The sequence below is a fragment of the Pipistrellus hanaki genome (assembly GCF_964339955.1).
Source record: "Pipistrellus hanaki genome assembly, chromosome: 18".
In the NCBI taxonomy this organism is placed as follows: domain Eukaryota; kingdom Metazoa; phylum Chordata; class Mammalia; order Chiroptera; family Vespertilionidae; genus Pipistrellus; species Pipistrellus hanaki.
The window spans coordinates 37,157,376-37,174,628 of record NC_140520.1 but is presented as its reverse complement, the minus strand read 5'-3'; the positions used below and the strand labels follow the sequence as shown (position 1 = coordinate 37,174,628).

Here is a 17,253-nt window from a genome sequence, read left to right as displayed (position 1 = left end):
GTGCACGCACTGAACAGAGAGGCCAGGTGACTGCTGCAGAGCTGGGGCTCCTGCCAGAGCTCGCGTTTCCTCGCCTCTGGCCCCCCGGGCCAGGGCCCCGCCACCCCCTCCTCTGCGCCAACCTCGTGGTACCGGCAGGGACAGCCCACCTCCTCCTGGAGCTCCGCTGTGTTCCCCGGAGGAACAACGCACGCGGTGCCCTGGCAGGACAGTGAGATGCCGGCCTGCGGAAGGGGCGCTGTGTGGGCACTGCCTGTGGGAATGCGGGAGTCGGGGTGTGCTCATCGGGGGAACCCCCTTCCAGGATCAGAAGGCGACGGGACTCAGCAAAGGGAAGCCTGTGTTCACCTCCGGGGGAGGCCACCTGCATGGGACGCGGGCTCGGGGCAGAGCGGGCTGGCCTGGCACCGATCCCGGCGGGCCGCAGAGGCGCCAAGCCAGGAAGCGCTCCCTCTGCCCACGGCCCGGCGAGGCGGCCTCGGGCAGTGCCTCTGACCCCAGACGTGCTGCTGCCGCTCTGTCACACATAAAAAGGCGGAAACTGTGTTTGTGTAAAAGATGCCCGCAGCCAAATGGCTAATGGCTCCACCTTTAACGTTCTGCTCGGGCAGAGTCGGTGGGGCAGGTGGTCAGGGGTTTTGGGAGCGGCCGCCAGGCTCTGCGACATCGTCTCCTCCAGTCCTGCCCTCGCAGACCGTGACGGGAAAGTGCTGTGTGCAAACCTGTGCACCTCCACAGACTGGACAGCTGGGCATTTACAAATAAACATGCTTGGTTTATTTTTTTTTATCATTATTTTTTTAATATATTTTATTGATTTTTGTGCAGAGTGGAAGGGAGAGAGATAGAGAATTCGAAACATCAATGAGAGAGAGTCATCGATCAGCTGCCATTTGCACACCCCCTACTGGGGATATGCCCGCAACCCAGGTACATGCCCTTGACCGGAATCGAACCCAGGGCCCTTCAGTCCCCAAGCCGACACTCTATCCATTGAGCCAAACCGGTCCCGGCAACATGCTTGGTTTAATAGGTTAACTAGAAACGCATCTGTTACAACATGTTCCATCTCAGTGTTGCTGTCTCCCCGTGTGCTAGTCCCACACGGGCGGGAGCAGCCGGGGGGTGGGGGGGGGACACGGCGGGAGGGGCGCAGGCCATTGGGTGTGCAGCGGGGGAGGGGGCACTGCCCGCGGCCCAGGGGGGCCCCGGGCGGAGGAGGCCACCAGACCTGGCTCTGGGCACAGGAGAGGGAGTGAGGGGCTGGAGGCGCTGGCCAGAGGAAGGTGGCGATGGACGACTCACTAAAATCTCCTCTCTCAGGAGACGTTAGAAAGGATTGTCCAGGATGTTCACCTTCATGAGGAACTTGTTTTTCTGAATGTCCTGCACCTTGACCTTGCCGGATAAGATGCATTCCCACGTGGGGAGGTTCATGACGGTGTGCAGCCACTGGTCCCTGTTCAGGTCGGAGTTGGAGTACCACCATTCCTGGAGGGGCAGAGAGAACACAGGCCCGGTCGGTGCTGGCTGGCCAGTGAGATCCGGGCCCAGAGGTCTCCGGGCTTTGGAAACCATGTGGAGCCATGAAGAATGAATGTTTCTGCCCAAACTGCTGACACGTGACTGTAAACAAACATGGCTACGGGCACTCCCATTCGTCATCCCTCTGACCCGGGCAGAAGGCACTGTGCTGGGTGCTGAGTGCGGTCCCTGCTGCTCAGGGGGAGAAGAGAGATGCACTCAGATGTAACGCAAACTGTAAAGCGGCGAGGGCCACGGGAGGGGGGCCTCGGTCTGGCTCAAGGGCTCTGGAGCGGAGAGGGCCCGTGGGAGCTGGAGGGAAGAGGAGGTGCACATGCCTGAGCTGTGGACGTGTCACCCCTCCCAGCAAGTCTCCCGAGGCCTCCCACACCCTCCACACCTCAGCGCTCAGCCTCCGGCGTCTCAGAAGGGCGAGCGTCCACACACACACACACACACACACACACACACACACCCCGCCTGCTGCGGCCGCGCGCACCTTGTTCAGGCTCAGCCAGCACATCTCCAGCATGTTCCCGTGGTTCTCGGCGAGCTGCAGGGCCGTGTTCAGGAAGAGGTCGCAGTTCTGCCCGTCGCCCATGAGGATGCACACGTAGGCCATCAGGTGGTACAGCCTCGGCAGGAAGATGGGGCCCGTGATGTTCTGAGCCACCGTGCTCTCCAGGTTCTGAGGAAGAGCCAGCGTGTGAGGGCCCCGAGCGGCCCTGGGCTGCAGCCTTCCCTCCACAGAGGATTTGGGGACATGTCTGTTTACAGAGCCATCAAGGAAAACACGCCGCCGAGACCGACCTGGGACAGGGTGGAGGTGAGACGCAGGGCGGGGGGTCTGCCCAGGCCCAGAGTGCGGAGTGGGTGGACTCCAAGGGACCCTGAGCAGAGCCCACTGGGTGCTCGCAGGCTCAGGGCCCTTCGCCCCCCGCCGGGAAGGCAGTGGCCCTCGGCCTCCCAGTGCACACCAACGCCGATGTCACTGTCTGACTTGGCCTAAAAGCACGTTCTGAGCAGCCAGCGGGGCCGCTCTGTGTTGGCTGCCGCGCCAGGGGAACTGCGCGCTCTGCCGCTCCTGTGTGTGCGATGGCTACTGGGCCTGCAAGCAGGTCTCCCCCATCCGCCTCCAGCTGCTCCCGGCTCCTCCCGAGCCCAGGTGTGCACGCCGGTCCGCCCCGGCACAGGGTGGCCTCGCAGTGCACCAGCCCTCCCCACATCTGCTGTGTAAAAATAGGGCTTCTTTTGATTACAAAGCAATAGAAGTCCATGGTTTTAAGGTTTCCGTGGGAAAGGAAAAGAAGAGCAGAAAATGTAAGAATCACCCATAACCCTGGCACAGAAGGAAATAATTTGGGTTCACACTTTCTATTTTGTTATTCTCTCTCTCTCTCACACACACACACACACACACACACACACACACTCGCACTCACACTTATGCTCACTCACACTCTCACACAGGCTCACACACTCACAAACAGGCTCACACACACACATATGCTCACTCACACACTCACACACTCACAAACAGGCTCACACACACACTCACACATATGCTTACTCACACACACATTCACACAACCACTCTCACACAGGCTCACACACTCACAAACACGCTACACACACACTCACTCTCACATGTATGCTCTCTCACACACACAACCACTCTCACACAGGCTCACACACTCACAAACAGGCTCACACACACACACATATGCTTACACTCAAATACGCACACACGTTCACACACACACAACCACTCTCACACAGGCTCACACACTCACAAACTCGCTCACACACACACACACACACTTACACCCACCACAGTTAGGATCATACTAATCAAGTGGCAGGGTAACACTGTTTTTCTCACTTCGCATCCTGCTATGAACATTTCTCAGGGACGTGGTTCCTCTGCATCAGGGCTCATGGGTTTGCATACTGACAGGAGCCAGGAAGTGACGCAGGTAAGCAGGCTGATGTCGCTGAGCAGCAGCGGGGCCACCTCCCCCCGGAGAGAGTGTGCCCTGAGGGTCACCTGTCAGGTCCAGCCAACTGCTGCCCTTCAGGACGGAGGGCCTCAGGCTGCCATCTACTCCAGGTTTTAAAAGAAGGATCAGAAATTCGGATTTTTAAAATATGAAATGTCCCCGTGTGTAAAGGTGCCCTCTCCAAGGTAACCCATGGTTGTTGAAGAGTGAATGAGCATTTGCTTAGGCACTGCTGGGACAGATGGCATGAAGACAGGCAGGCGTTTGGCCGGAGCGCTCCCTAGAAAGCTGGGGGGGCTGCTTGCAGTATGGAGGTGCGGGAGCCGCGGTCCCCGGAGGAGACAGAACCCACCCGGAGCCCAGCGGCAGCCTCACCTTGAGCAGCTCCACGCCGCTGTCCTGCGCGGACTCCCACTGCCCTTCCATCTGCTTCTGGAGGTGCAGGGCCTGGGCCTCCAGGTACCTGCAGATCCCTTGGAGGTAAAGAGCCGTGGGCGTCCTTCTTGGCACCAGGTTTTTGGTCTTATTGAAAAAGATCTGAAACTCGTCCCACTGCTGGAGTCTGGCATACCTGCGCCGCCGCAGAAAGACAGGGGAAGGGCGGGTCAGCCGTGGCGTGGGCGCAGGGCTCACACTGGCCGCCCGAGGCGGGCCCAGCACGTGGGCTTCTGGGAGCCCACCGGGGGGGGCTATGTGGTATGGACAAGGGGAGACTAGGATGTTTTGATGGTGTGAGATGAATAGAATCCTTGGGAACACTCTGGTCTTACTAACCACCGTCCATTTAACTCTTTGGACTCTAACAAGTGAAGCCGATCAGACACGTGGAGCTGTAACTTCCGGGGCTTGAAGACAGAGAGGTGGCCTGAGCCAGTGCTGCCCAAAGTGTGGGCCACACACTGGCACCATCAAGGTCAGGTGGATGCGCCACAGAAATGCTGGCTTTCTGGTCCAATTCAGATCTGCGTCAAGCAGACGGGGGACGGACCGGGATCCGTGTGAGAAGCTCTCCGGGGGATGCTGAGACCGCAGCTGTTGAAAGAGCTTTGCAGAGTAGAGTAATAAATTAGGGCAACCTTTGGACTCTAGACTCCTTGAACTTGAACTCACGCTGGCAAGTTAATTTGACTTTGAACTTTAATCTCTTGGGACTTTTATTGGCAGGGTGATTCCTTCGGGGGCTTTAACTTCTCCCCAGGCATTCTGATAAGAGGAGACCGCTGTTCACATTCGGAACAGCTCTAGTTTGTGGCCCTTTGCACAGCAATGTCTCCACATTGTCACCTGACCTCTCCCCCGGCATCTCTGAATACCCGGCAACACGGCTGCACGTGTGATTTGAGATGGGAAGTGGAGCGGGAGTGACTGCCAGCCTTGGGGACAGCGAGGGAAGAAGTTCCATGAAGAGCTCTGAGCCTTACTGGTCTGCTGCCCTGAAGCCAAGGCCACGGCTGCAGGCTTGCTGAGTTAGACACTGAACGGGGCAAAGGACCAAGCCCACACTTTGGGCAGGATGCTTCTCCCTCACCCCTGACCTGGCCCTGACGTGGCGGCCCTCCCTGGCACACAGCTCCTTGCCCCTTCCTGGCCTCCCTCCTCCGATGACCAGGAGTGACGTGGTGGGTGGCAGACTCTGGGAGAAGAGTTAGGCAGGCAGAGCTCAGTACCCTCCCCTCCACCTTGAGAGCCAGCGATGCCCACAGCCAGCAGGGACATGCTCTTCCCTCCGCCTCCGTGGGCGACGCTGTAGCTCCCAAGAACTGCCCACCGCGGAGCCCCACACGAGGCCCGCGCTGGCAGCTATCGGCCACACCCTCCAACACCAGCTCCACCAGCAACGGCTGTCTGCACGGTCAGATCTCGGGAGGGGCAAGTGTTGCTCTTTATTAGTCTCCCTCAACCTCAGCCCTCCTCGGGGGCACGTGTTCTCTCCCCTGGTCTCCAGAGCTCCGCAGCGTGACCCGGCACAGGCGATGCGGTTGCCGTGCCTACGCCTTAGGCAGCGTCTCTCCCCGTCTTGGGGGAGGGGCGCAAACTAGCAGGCGATTCCCTGGTGTCTCGGGTCAGGCCCCTGATGCCTTCCATCTGTCTCAGGGATGATTTATAAATACTTTCACTTAAAAAAAAAATAAATCTCAAAAGAACTCTCCTGTGGGGCTGAATGGGTTCAGGGTTGGGGGTTGAAGGACAGGCAGCCCACGGTTACCAGATCGCCACACACGAGTGCAGGGCCAGGAGGATCCCGCTCTGGAACTTGAGGATCCTGTTGTCCTCGTTTTCCTGGATGAAGTCCATACACTCGTTGAAGGTCCTGTAAACAAACCCTGGGAGGGAGACGGGAGAGCTTTGCTGAGGGAAGGTGGCTCTCAGCGAACTTCCCACTGTGGAGAGAGGTCGAACCTCCGGTTACTTTGTGAATCTGGGGGGGGGGGGGGGGGGCTGGGGGGGGGACTGGAGTGTTTATAAATCGCTAGTGACCCGGTGCACAAAATTCACGCACATTAAAAGGGAATTAGAGGAAATATTTAAATATTGCTATTTGCCCTTTCTCTATAATAGAAGTGTCAGAGATGAAAGAAAATTAGTAAAATGTATATGAAAATCTCCCTCCTGTCCGAGTCGGGGGCTCACCATGGGAACCAGAGTCAAGTCCCCGCCCACCCACATGCACCTTGAAATCACGTGAGACCCAGACCTGGCCAGCCCCACCCCTGTCAAGCCCCACCATGTGGGGGGTTTGGCCTCAGGTCACCTGGTCTGACTCTGGGGTGGGGAGTGTGGCCTGAGGCTCCCCAGCCTGGGCCAGGGGGTGCACCTTGAGGTCCACTGTCAAGCCCTGCATGGTGGGGGGGAGGGGGGGCACAGCCTGAGGTCTCCCAGCCTGGCACTGGGGCAGGAGGCATGGGCTGAGGTTCCCTGTCACCAGGTGGGGAGTGCAGCCTCAGGTCCCTGCTGATTGCTCCTTAAGGCTCATTACAGGAATCAGCCTCCGCTGTTGGCACAGCCATTTTGTTATGGAGTGATGATTAATTTGCATATACCCTCTTTATTAGATAGGATACCCAAGATCAATAGAAGGCTTCAGAGTGGCCTGACACAGAGACACCTGTGGATTGCCACAGCCACATCGCTGTTCTGCCCGTGGTGGCCATGCCCAGCTTTCGTGGATGTGTGGGTAGACACGATTCACTTCCACACGGCTGACCAGGCAGGAGCGGGGTACAAACCAGCTCTCCCTGCTTGAGCCCAAGATGCTGGCCGAGTGCCGCCTGGGACTGCCTGTCTCCCACCCACCCTTCCCGTCCGCAGCAGCATTTGCTGCCCCTTCCAAACCCGGTGAGGAGGCCCAACCCAGGGGCCCTCGGATTTAACATGTGCCCTGAGTGCTGCCCACGCGAGGGAACCTGGAGGTTAGCGGATTTGTTTTCCAAATCACCAGCAGCTGCCAGTGACCCGGAACTCCCACCATCAGCAATCCTACCTTCATTCTCAACCTGGCATTACTCCTTATGTCCTGAGTAATTAAAATGCCTCATTTAAGGACACAAAGTGACACTGTCACTTGTGTGAATTGATGGGACACTAACTGGCAGCTTATGGCCGACAGGGTCCTCCAGACTGAATTCTTTTCCTTGCTGGCCTCGCAATCCTTGCACCTTCCAGACGGCCCTCACCCCCTAACACCGGCCTCTCCTTTTTCCGGCCAGAAAGTGACCCGTAGCCCCAGCCCTGACGGCTGCCACACACTCCAACATGAGTGTCACCCCCCCCCCCAAGTCCCTTAAAGACCCCGAAGCCGGGCTCACCAGAATAAAGCATGGTGTCCAGGCACATGAAGTAGAAGAAGGCCTTGCTGATGATGTTCTCTTCTGCCACGGAGATGTCCCACAGCCACCCCAGCATCTGGATCAGCTGCTTGTGCCTGAGGTCAGATTCAGGGAGAAGAGAATCAAGGCCGGTGCTGGCCCAGTCTCAGTCCTGCCCGGTACTTCAGGACCAAATGCAACCCTAAAGCTTCAAACCCCTAAATCTCCAGTCGACTCCTCGTTCAAATTGTGCTTCCGTGGACCTCCCCATTGGGGTGGCCGGGCTCAGGCCCCCTCGGGGCTCTGGTCCTGGCTGCTAGTCTCTGGGCACTGCTTCTCCCAGGCGGCTTTTCCTGTTCCCTCCCTCTGATGCCCACCGTGGGGATGGCCATCTGGTCCTCCTCTGGTCACTGGCCAGAGAGGAGAGAGGAGCTAAGTGTGGAAGAATTCTGGGAAAGAGCACTGGTTTCTAAAGGATGACGATGATCCGCGTCATCATCTTTCTGTACAGCTTCCTCCCAACCCACCTGAGGGCCAGGGGAGTGAGCCCAGAACACTCAATCACTATGGCTTCCTCCCCCTAATTTTGGAAAATGCTTTAAGATAAATACCTGGCCCTGGCCGGTTTGGCTCAGTGGATAGAGCGTCGACCTGCGGACTCAAGGGTCCCAGGTTCGATTCTGGTCAAGGGCATGTACCTGGGTTGTGGGCACATCCTCAATAGGGGGTGTGCAGGAGGCAGCTGATTGATGTTTCTCTCTCATCGACGTTTCTAACTCTCTATCCCTTCTCCCTTCCTCTCTGTAAAAAAAAAAAAAAAAAAAAAAAAAAAAAAAAAAAATCAATAAAATATATTAAAAAAAAGAAAAAGAGAAATACCTGATTTTCAGGCAAAGACTTTTACAGAGCCAGCAGAACACCTTGTATTGTTTGTAGGGATTCCGGAGCAGTCCCCATATCTTCTGGGCCCGAGAGCCTGAGGAGAAATCAATTTCAGTAGATTTCCGGGTGTTACTTATACCTGCGTGTCCCGTCCGGCTCAGCCAGCCCTTACCGAAGTCAATGGCCAAGTCCAAATGACCCATTAAGAACTTGTTGTAGCCCAGTGTGTCGGCCAAGTACGCCATGATCTCAATGCCCTCGGCTTTCAGGGGTATGCTGAAGACCATCTCCATGGCCATGATTTCGTATTTGAGCCACGTGCTGTTCTGGCTGACCAGCTGTTCGAGCAGCGAGTAGTCCAGGTAGGCCTTGATGATCTGAAATGGCAGATGGGGGAGAGAAGGGCAGGACCGAGATGGAGCCCGCGCAGGCAGCGGGGAGAAGCTGCCCAATATCTGCTGGAGAATGGAACTGGCCACCTGGCCACGCCCCGGGCTTTGGTACAGAAATTAAACTGGGTTTCTGCCACCTCTCCCCCAAACCACCCAGGACAAGCTTGATGGCCCCTCTTGCCATAGAGGCCTTAAACAAGAAGTTCAATTTCTGTGTAAAAATAAAAGCAATGGCTTATATTGGGTGGCTGTTGTGGTCACATGGTAAAGAGCCCCAAGGACTCACCCCCACGTGTAAACAGTAATCACCCCTTGTTGGGGCTGGACAATGGAGAAGAGAGAGAAGAGCGACTTTACTTTCCACGTTATGCATGTCTGCAGTGTCTAATGTGTTAGGACAGGCACGTCTCATTTTTGTAACTTAGTAAGAAGGAAAGGCTGGTTTGCTCTCTGAGAGCATGTTTCCAAAGGCGCTGACAGCAGGGCAGGGTGGCCGGAAGTGGTGGTGGGTGAGAGAGGGCTGCTGGGCAATGAGAAGTCCAAACTGCAGTGAAGCCAGGGGCTGCCTGGACTGGGGCCAAGAGAACACAGTCCACCTGCTTCACGTGCCGGGAAAATGCCCCGCCCGGAGGCGCGGCTCGCAGGTGGTCACACCCAGGCAGGGGGTCCTGGAAGCTGAGCTCACGCTCTCCTCTCCTGGGCCGTGCCCTGGCCGCCTCCCCGGCGTGTGGACACGGGGAGCGTCCCCAGCCGCCTGCCCTCAGGCACAGCCATCTCCGTCACAGCGTCCGCTGATCCAGTTTTCCATCTTACCCTCCACGGCCCCCCAACGCCACCACGTTTTTAAGAGAAAGCCCCAGAATTGCCGGAGAAGTAAAGCATTTCATTCCGTAAGTACTTGTTGGGCACGATTAGGTAGGTGCCAGACACCGTCCTCGGAGCTCGGTACTGAACGAGACAACAGCAAGGCACCGGCTCTCTCACGGAGCAGACACACCGGCGGGGGGCACGCAGGCCACACACTGACTACGGAGTGAAAGAGAACGTCAGGCAGGAATGAGCCACTAAAAGAGGGGGCCAGGCTGGACAGCGAAGGGGTGAGGGGATCAAGGAAGGCTTCACTGAGGAGGCGACCTTCCAGCTGCAAAGTGGGAGCCCAGCCGAGGTCCCAGGATGAGCACTCCGGGCCAAGGAGACAACCAGTGCAGGGACCCTTAGACGGCTGAGCTTAGATGTCTGAGCAGCCCTCAGGGGCCGGGGAGCTAGGAGAGGATGGCAGGACACAGGCAGAGGCCCAGTCCGATGGGCCTTAGACCTTCTTGCCTACGCTGGCCTCCTGAAAGAACGAATGGTGGAACTTAGTCATCCCACATGCATTTCACTCAACAACTGACTGCTCCGAGAAGGAATGATGGCTTCCGGAGCCCAGACTTGATGTGCTTTTATAAAGGAGCTGGGTCTCTTTGATTAGATGAGCTAGGTTTAGCTTAATCAGTTATCTTTTAGTCTTCACCCAAGGATATTTTTTCCATTTTATTTATTTATTTATTTATTTATTTTATTTATTTATTTTTTTTATCGAGAGTGAAGGAGGAGGAGGTGGGCAGGGAGAGAGAAACCTATATGAGAGAGACACATCAATTGGTTGCTTCCCTCACACACCAGTTATGTGTTATGACAGGTGCATGTGGGAAGGGATCAAACCTGCAACTGCGGTTCATGCCCTTGATCAGGAATGGAACTCAAGACCCTTCAGTCAGTGGGCCGATGCCCTAACCATTGAGCTTAATCGTTTCTTGATCATGTGACTTGGAGTTTTTTTCATCTAATCAAGGACTTGCCAGGTTGGATCCAGACTAGGGCTTCTCCCTGTGTGGTCCCTGAGACTCTTTTGGGGAGGACACACAGAGGTCAAAGCTGATTCTTATTTTTTTTTTTTAAATCAATCTTTATTGCTCATATTATTACAAAAGTTACTCATTTCTTCCCCCTCCACCAGGTTCCCACCCCACCCTCCGCCCCCTCCCCATCCCCCATTGTCCTTATCCATAGGTACACAGTTTATGTTCAGTCTCTTCCTCCCTCCCTTTCCCCGATAGTAAATCCCTTTTCAGATAGTAAATCAGTTACTTAGCATTTTCTCATATCAATAATACCTCCACATGCCCAATGATACACTTCACACAAAAGACATTTCCAAATAGGTCAACCAGCCTCATCCAGGCCCCACCCAAGGCACTCACAGATCAACACCCCAGTGCTATACTAATTCAACACATCCAGATCTAAGCCTTCATCACTTGATTCAGCAGACCCTCAAGTTCCCGCAGAAGTTTCCAGCCATGTCTGAGAGGCAGCCGTGGGGCAGGGGCAGGCGAGGAGCGAGCTGTTCCGGACCTGGCTGCTTTGGGCCTGGCCTCTGTTGCTCTGGTTCGTTCCACAACCAGCTGCTCCGGGTCTGGTCACTGCCGCTCCCGACCTAGTTGCTCTGGACTTCGCTGCCACTGCTCCGGGCCTGGCCGCACCCGACCCGGCTGCTCTGGGCCCGATTACTCCCAGCCTGGCAGCCGCTGCTCCGGGCCTGGCCGCTCCCAGCATGGAAGCTGCTGCTCCGGGCCTGGCCGCACCCGACCGGCTGCTCTGGGCCTGGCTGCTCCCAGCCTGGCAGCCGCTGCTCCGGGCCTGGCCGCACCAGACCCGGCTGCTCCGGGCCTGGCCGCTCCCAGCCTGGCAGCCGCTGCTCCGGGCCTGGCCGCACCCGACCCGGCTGCTCCGGGCCTGGCCTCTCCCAGCCTGGCAGCTGCTGCTCCGAGCCTGGCCGCTTCTGGCCTGGATGCTCTGGGCTTGGCTACTGCTGTTCTGGGCCTGGCTGCTCCCAACCCGGCTGCTCTGGGCCCGGCTTCTCCGGGCCCGGCCACTCCGGGTCTGGGTGTTCCTGGACTGGCCACCCTGGGCTTGGCTGCCTCCGCCTCAGGCCTGGCTGCCACTGCCCCAGGTCTGGCTGCTCCAGTGCTGGCTGTTGATGCTCTGTTTCTGGCTGCTGCTGCTCTGGGGCCTGGCCGCTGTTGCCCCAGGCCCTGGTGCCACTGCCCTGTGCCTGGCCACTCTAGGCCTGGCTGCCACAGTTCCAATATTCTGTCCCCCCTTTTTTTATTTTATTTTTTTAAACGCATTTATGTTGCAATGTTGGCTGGTGAGTTGAGTTCTGACTTAGTCCTCGACCCCTCAAGATCTTCTTTGTACTCCTTCTTAAGTAATTTTACTATCTTTTGCTCTCACTTGATTTCTTCACATTGAGAACTTCTTTGGTTTCTTCCTCCTTGTCCTGGGAGCTCAGCAGGTTGGCCTGTGGCACCCCTTTGCTCTCCGCGGGCTCCTGCGCTGCTTCAGCCTGTTGCCAGGGTCGGTGCCGCCCAGGAAGCAGCCCCCCGGCCTTGGCTCCGTTGCCCGCGCTCAGCAGTCAAAGGCTCAGGGGCACAACGCCCCCCTGGGGGCCCAGTTGCCCAGCTCCTTGATGGTGCCCGGCTGGCTGGTGTCCGGCAGGGGCTCCTGCTCCTCGTCGTGTTCCTCCAGTCTGGAGCTTTTTTTCTCCTTCCGGCTAGGGGAGTCTAGGATCAGAGTCAACAGACTGTCCTCTGCGCGCAGTGTGCGCGCGACTCCGGGGGCCCTGCTTTTCACTGCTCCCCTGGGATTCCACCTCACAGCCCCGTCTCCCCCTGCCGGAGCCTGGGTCCCCAGGGTCTGGCCCATAACTGGGCTCAGCGCTGCTGGTTCGGGGGTTCAGCCCAGGCTGGGGGTTTTATTTCCTTCCTGCTAGGGAACGCCAGGCAGCACCCAGCCCTCTCCTCCTCTCCGGCTGCGACCTCTCCGCGCGTGTGTGCGTGCGTGCGTGTGGGCGCGCAGCATGTCTCCATACCTTAGGCTTTTTTCAGCTCCTCTGATTTTCCTTCTGGTTTTCTCTTTCCTTCTTGTTGTAGAATTTTCAGTCAGTGGACTACCTGTAGCTCTGGGCAATGTCCACTCTACATTTTAGTTGTATTCCATTGAAATTGTTGTGTGCTGCTGCGGTTAGGTGTCTACCTGAGCAGCCATCTTGGATCCTCTCTCTGATTCTTAATATGAAGACATTTTGTGTTGGGAAAAATAGTGAAAGATCAAAATGGGGGAGGGGACAACCACGGAACTTAGTGGGTGTCCTGTCCAGCTCCCGGCACTGCTGTCTCTGCTTGTCCCTGTCTCTGTGCAGCTCCGGATGCCGCAGGAGACCGAGCCAGCGGCCTTCCCGTGGAAATGGGAATGGAGGCGGACACAGCGATGACTAATTGCCCTTTGATTAGCTGTTTCGCATCCTTTCATAAATGGAATCCTCCTTGGGCCCGGTGGTAACTTTTACCAGCTCTCTTATTAATTAGTGCGTTGGTAAAAGCTTTGACACGTGCGTCATGATTTGGCACTTTCCTTGTGCACCCTCATTCTCTCACAGGTACACAGCATTTTCCAGGGGAGAGGGGTGTGAGTGAGCACGGCGGGAGCCTGAGGGGGAATACAGGGGACAAGCTGGGGAAGGGGGGGATAGCAATCTGAATCTGTGCCAGTCACCGGTATCCTGGTGCACATTCCTGTTAGTCTGTCATTAAGTCACTGCCCCTTTCTTAGGCAATCATCTGTTTTCCTAAACACTCCCAGTTTGCCAGGGCGACACACCAAGCACTTAACAGCCAGAGAGGAGGTCACTGGCACCACCCAGGCCAGGCCTTTGGGTGAAATCTCACTTTTCCCACCCCAACCCACAGAGGGACTGCACAACCCGAGAAAAGTCCGGAAGCCTGGTCCACATTTGGGGAGACAGAGAAACCAAGGGGGTACATGGGAGAGACCCTCCGCATTCGGTGCTCAGGCTGTGGAAACCGACTCCCCGGAGTCACCGTCCTAGTCCATCTGCAAATAAAGGGTTTTTCCGGAATCTTCTGAGCACCCGTTGTGTGTTTTCGGTCGCCTGGTAAATTCTGCAACAAGCGGAGTGAGAACCTGTCTTCCAGGAAGTCAGGCATCAAGGTATTTGCAAAAATTTAGCAAACAGAATCAACACATGCCACTCTTCTCACTAAATGTTTTGTTTAGAGAAATATTCCCCCCCTCCCCCATGGAAATGTTGTGTTAATATGTAATGGATTCATTATTTTTAAAATATTTTTTTGTTTTTGTTTCTTACATCATAATATCATAGCTACAACCCATAGAAATAAAAGCTATGTTGAGGTCCTGGAGAATCGTCAGGCGTGTAAGGGACCCTGGGATCAGAGTGCTGAACCACTGGCCTCGGAGCAGGCCTGCGGGAGGCTGGGATCGGTCCTCGTAACTCTGAGACCCCGCTGGCTTGGGCCAGGCTTGTCTCGCCAAATAAGATGCAGAAATTTAAGAAGCAGCCACGAAAGCCCCCTACCTCGAACTTGTCTTGTGTTTCCATGGCAGTGTTCAGTTCCATCAGCGCCGCCAGGTAGGCGTAGTACTTGTAGTGGAAAAAGTAGTTCAGGCTGTAGATCCTCCACAGCAGGGAGAAGCAGGTGACCTGCTGGTGCAGTTCCGCCAGCCGCTTCTTCCTGCGAGAGGGCGGGCGGGGTGGGGGGTCACAGAGGAAGGGTCAGCTCTGCCCCTCACTGCGGCCGCCCCTCCCAGCGGCACATCAGTGTTCTGAACACATGTTCTTCACTGCAAAATGGGCACTAGAATACCAACCTTGTGAGCATTAAGATTGTTTATGTAAATCAGCAGTCCGGTCATTGGTCTTTAAGTGAAGCTACTTAAAAAACACACTGTTGTCATTTAACCACGCTTGATACTGATGACCACCATGTACGGAAGGGAACCTCAGTTCTCAAACCTAATTCATCCCAGAAGGCTGTTCAAGAAGTGATTTGTTCGAAAACCGAAGAGTTTTTCCCCCATGAGAAATAATGTGAATTGAATTCATCTGTTCCAGACCCTAAATGAGCCCCCACTTTAACCTTTCTTATAGGCAGTGCATGTCGAAGCTCTATCGTTGTTCTCACAATTTCCCTTTCACTCTGCTGCTGTCACTAACCTTCTCAGAACCCATGGAGATTTACTGTATGTATCTACACCAATAAAAGAGACAGATGCAAATTGACCATACCTTCATAACACCCACCAGCCAATCATGAGTGAATATGCAAATTAACCCATCAAAAATGGAAAGTTAATTTGCAGACACAGGTGCCGAGTGGCTGGGAGCAGGGTGGGATGCCTGTGTTGGCGCCTTCAGCACTGTCCCAGCCACTCAGGGCCTCTGGGCAGCATGGGAAAGCAGAAAGGCAGCTCCAGGCGAGTGAAGGCGGTGCTGGCAGCCAGGGGAAGGCAGACCCATTCTTGCATGAATCTCATGCATTGTGCCTCCAGTTTAAGAATAAGCAGCAAGAAAAGCAAGAAAATACAAAAATTTTCACAGCACAATTTCCTGAGATGTTAACAACATGAGATTTATTGGTAAACTAACTCATACTCCCCTGTCTGCCACCCAAGACACATGTCACTGACATATAGGTATCAGCATGAAAGGGTTGAGAAGCAAGTTGTTCAAGATTGGAGAGGTTCAAGAACCAAGGTTCTTCTACATAAGCAGAAGGTGAGACTCAGAGTCACACAGCTAGGCCCCACACTCATCCACCTCCAGCCAAGCCAGTCCGGCATGTCATTTCTTCCTCTGCATGCTGCTCTTGGCAGCTGAGTCTCAGCTCAGTGGAGGAACTGCCTAATTTTAACAATTACATTCTGCCATCCATGGTCTGTATGCATCCCCCTAAATTCATCTGTTGAATCTGAACCCCCAAAAGTGATGACTTGAGCAGGTGATCAGGTCATGAGGGTGGAGCCCTTCTGGAGTGGGCTGGTGTTATCATGAGCTCCACAGAGCCCCCCAATCCCTTCCACCACATAGGGGCACACTGAGAAGTTAGTGACCCCAACAAGGCCCTTGCCCGATCTCAGACGTCCAACCTCCACAACTGTTTTGGGGGCTGGTCTCTGGTGTATGCTTAGACCTCCCTCCTCCGGAGTGAGATGAGAACCCAGCTCTTCCCGGCTCCTTCCCTTACCCTGGAGGTGAGCTGTCTGGGGTCTGCTGATTCATATAATAATGATGTTTGTTTTTCTCAACATGGATATAGAAAAACATGGAGAGGAAGGTGAAAGGAAAAGCTCGTTTGAGGAGCTGCAGTGACTTCTTCAGCATTTTCTTGGCAAGTACCATCTGGCCCATGTTAAAACAGACCTATGGGAGAGGAGGGAAAGCAGTGATTCTGGGCTTAGTTGGTATGTTCCAACAATACAGCCTTTTGAGATTTTAACAGGAAAATGGCCAATGAGGGCCCTGGAACAACCACCCTGTGCATAGTGGTGTTTCTTGGATGTGTGCGTGGAAGGATGGTTGAATGACTAGCATTTAGCATTTTTGGTGTGAATCATCTACCTCGGAGAATATGTTTACCCGCCCATGCCCATTTTGGGGATCTGTTAGGACATTTCATAACAATATCAAGAAAGACAAGGAAGACCTTGCTGCTGGCAAGTGACAGTGAGGTCTGAGTCCTGGCGCTTGGGGTTCTGGAGTCTTAGAAAAGGAACTGGGGTAGAGGATGGAAGAGGTTGTACAAAGTACAGGGGTGGTGTCTACTTCTTCTATGTACAGCCCCAATGGAAAATCACAGAAAAATTATCTTTTTCATGGTTTCTTACCTGACCTTTGAGGCCATAGAAGATGGCATACTCAAAAGTATGACTCCAAGATTTTTTCTTCTTGAGGATTTTCAGCAACCTCTCTCCCTCATTCAAATGTATGTATGCCTGCAGAGATGGGAGGTGCTGAGTCAGCAGGAACCCAGACCACAGAGGGGCCACCACCCCAGGTGCCACTGGAGGAGGAGAACCGGGGCCACTTCAGGTCTCGCCTCCACCTCCACACCCACTCCTGATTAGACAGGGCCTCCAAAGTCTAGACAGGGCCTCCAAAGTCTAGACAGGACCAGGATGGGTAACACCAGCTGAAGACAGGGGCCACTTGCATGCCCATCTCTGTCCACTGGATCACTCATTCTAGAGGATGAATCTAGAAATCTCTGCATCTTCAGGTTGTCACATCAGCCCCCTGGCCTGAAATTCCTCCTTTGAGTACTTCCACCCTGCACCTCCCTTATTTCCAACAACATATTCATGGCCCTGACGCAGCCCCACACCTGCGAGAAGCTGGTCTGCTGTTGGGACCAGTTATGCCTCATCCCCATGTCCCTTTCCAGGGCCATCTTTGGGGAACTGGAAGAGGAAGGAAAGGCCTGAGCAACTCTCCTCACTTCCTCTTCAACCTCTTATGGCCTTGTTAGACAGGGGTGACCGCCAAGGCAAGGTCAGCCTGGAAGAGATGAAGCCCAAAAGCTCCTCTCCCCAAGTCTCATGCAGCCCAAGGGGCATGAGTGGGAGGCAGAGGGAGACAGGAGTGTGTGACCAGCCCTGGTCTTACCAGACTTTTGGAGAGGAGGGTGTGAAAGGCATATTCTAGAACCTTCTCTGAGCTCAGCATCCTATCCTTGTCTTCCTGGCATCTCACTCCCTACGGGTTTAGCAAGTTGGTCCCAGGGC

At 55.1% G+C, this 17,253-nt stretch overlaps 1 protein-coding gene across 9 annotated transcripts in view; it reads right to left on the bottom strand.

Moving 5' to 3' along the window:
• Positions 1-918: 918 nt before the first annotated feature.
• Positions 919-17,253, bottom strand: part of ADCY10 (adenylate cyclase 10) — a 59,345-nt gene continuing 43,010 nt past the window's right edge. For 6 of the 9 annotated variants that reach the window (XM_084867014.1, XM_084867007.1, XM_084867008.1 and 3 more), the window contains 10 exons: positions 16,357-16,464; positions 15,717-15,892; positions 14,048-14,204; positions 8,385-8,589; positions 8,210-8,306; positions 7,331-7,446; positions 5,731-5,848; positions 3,900-4,095; positions 2,024-2,212; positions 919-1,491 (listed from right to left, as the gene is read on the bottom strand). In XM_084867014.1, the coding sequence (XP_084723140.1) occupies positions 1,330-1,491; positions 2,024-2,212; positions 3,900-4,095; positions 5,731-5,848; positions 7,331-7,446; positions 8,210-8,306; positions 8,385-8,589; positions 14,048-14,204; positions 15,717-15,892; positions 16,357-16,464 (1,524 nt within the window). In that variant the 3' untranslated portion in view covers positions 919-1,329. Of the gene's footprint in view, positions 1,492-2,023; positions 2,213-3,282; positions 3,626-3,899; positions 4,096-5,730; positions 5,849-7,330; positions 7,447-8,209; positions 8,307-8,384; positions 8,590-14,047; positions 14,205-15,716; positions 15,893-16,356; positions 16,465-17,253 lie in introns of those variants that run through there. The other 3 variants (XR_014793428.1, XM_084867011.1, XM_084867012.1) reach the window with 3 other exon arrangements.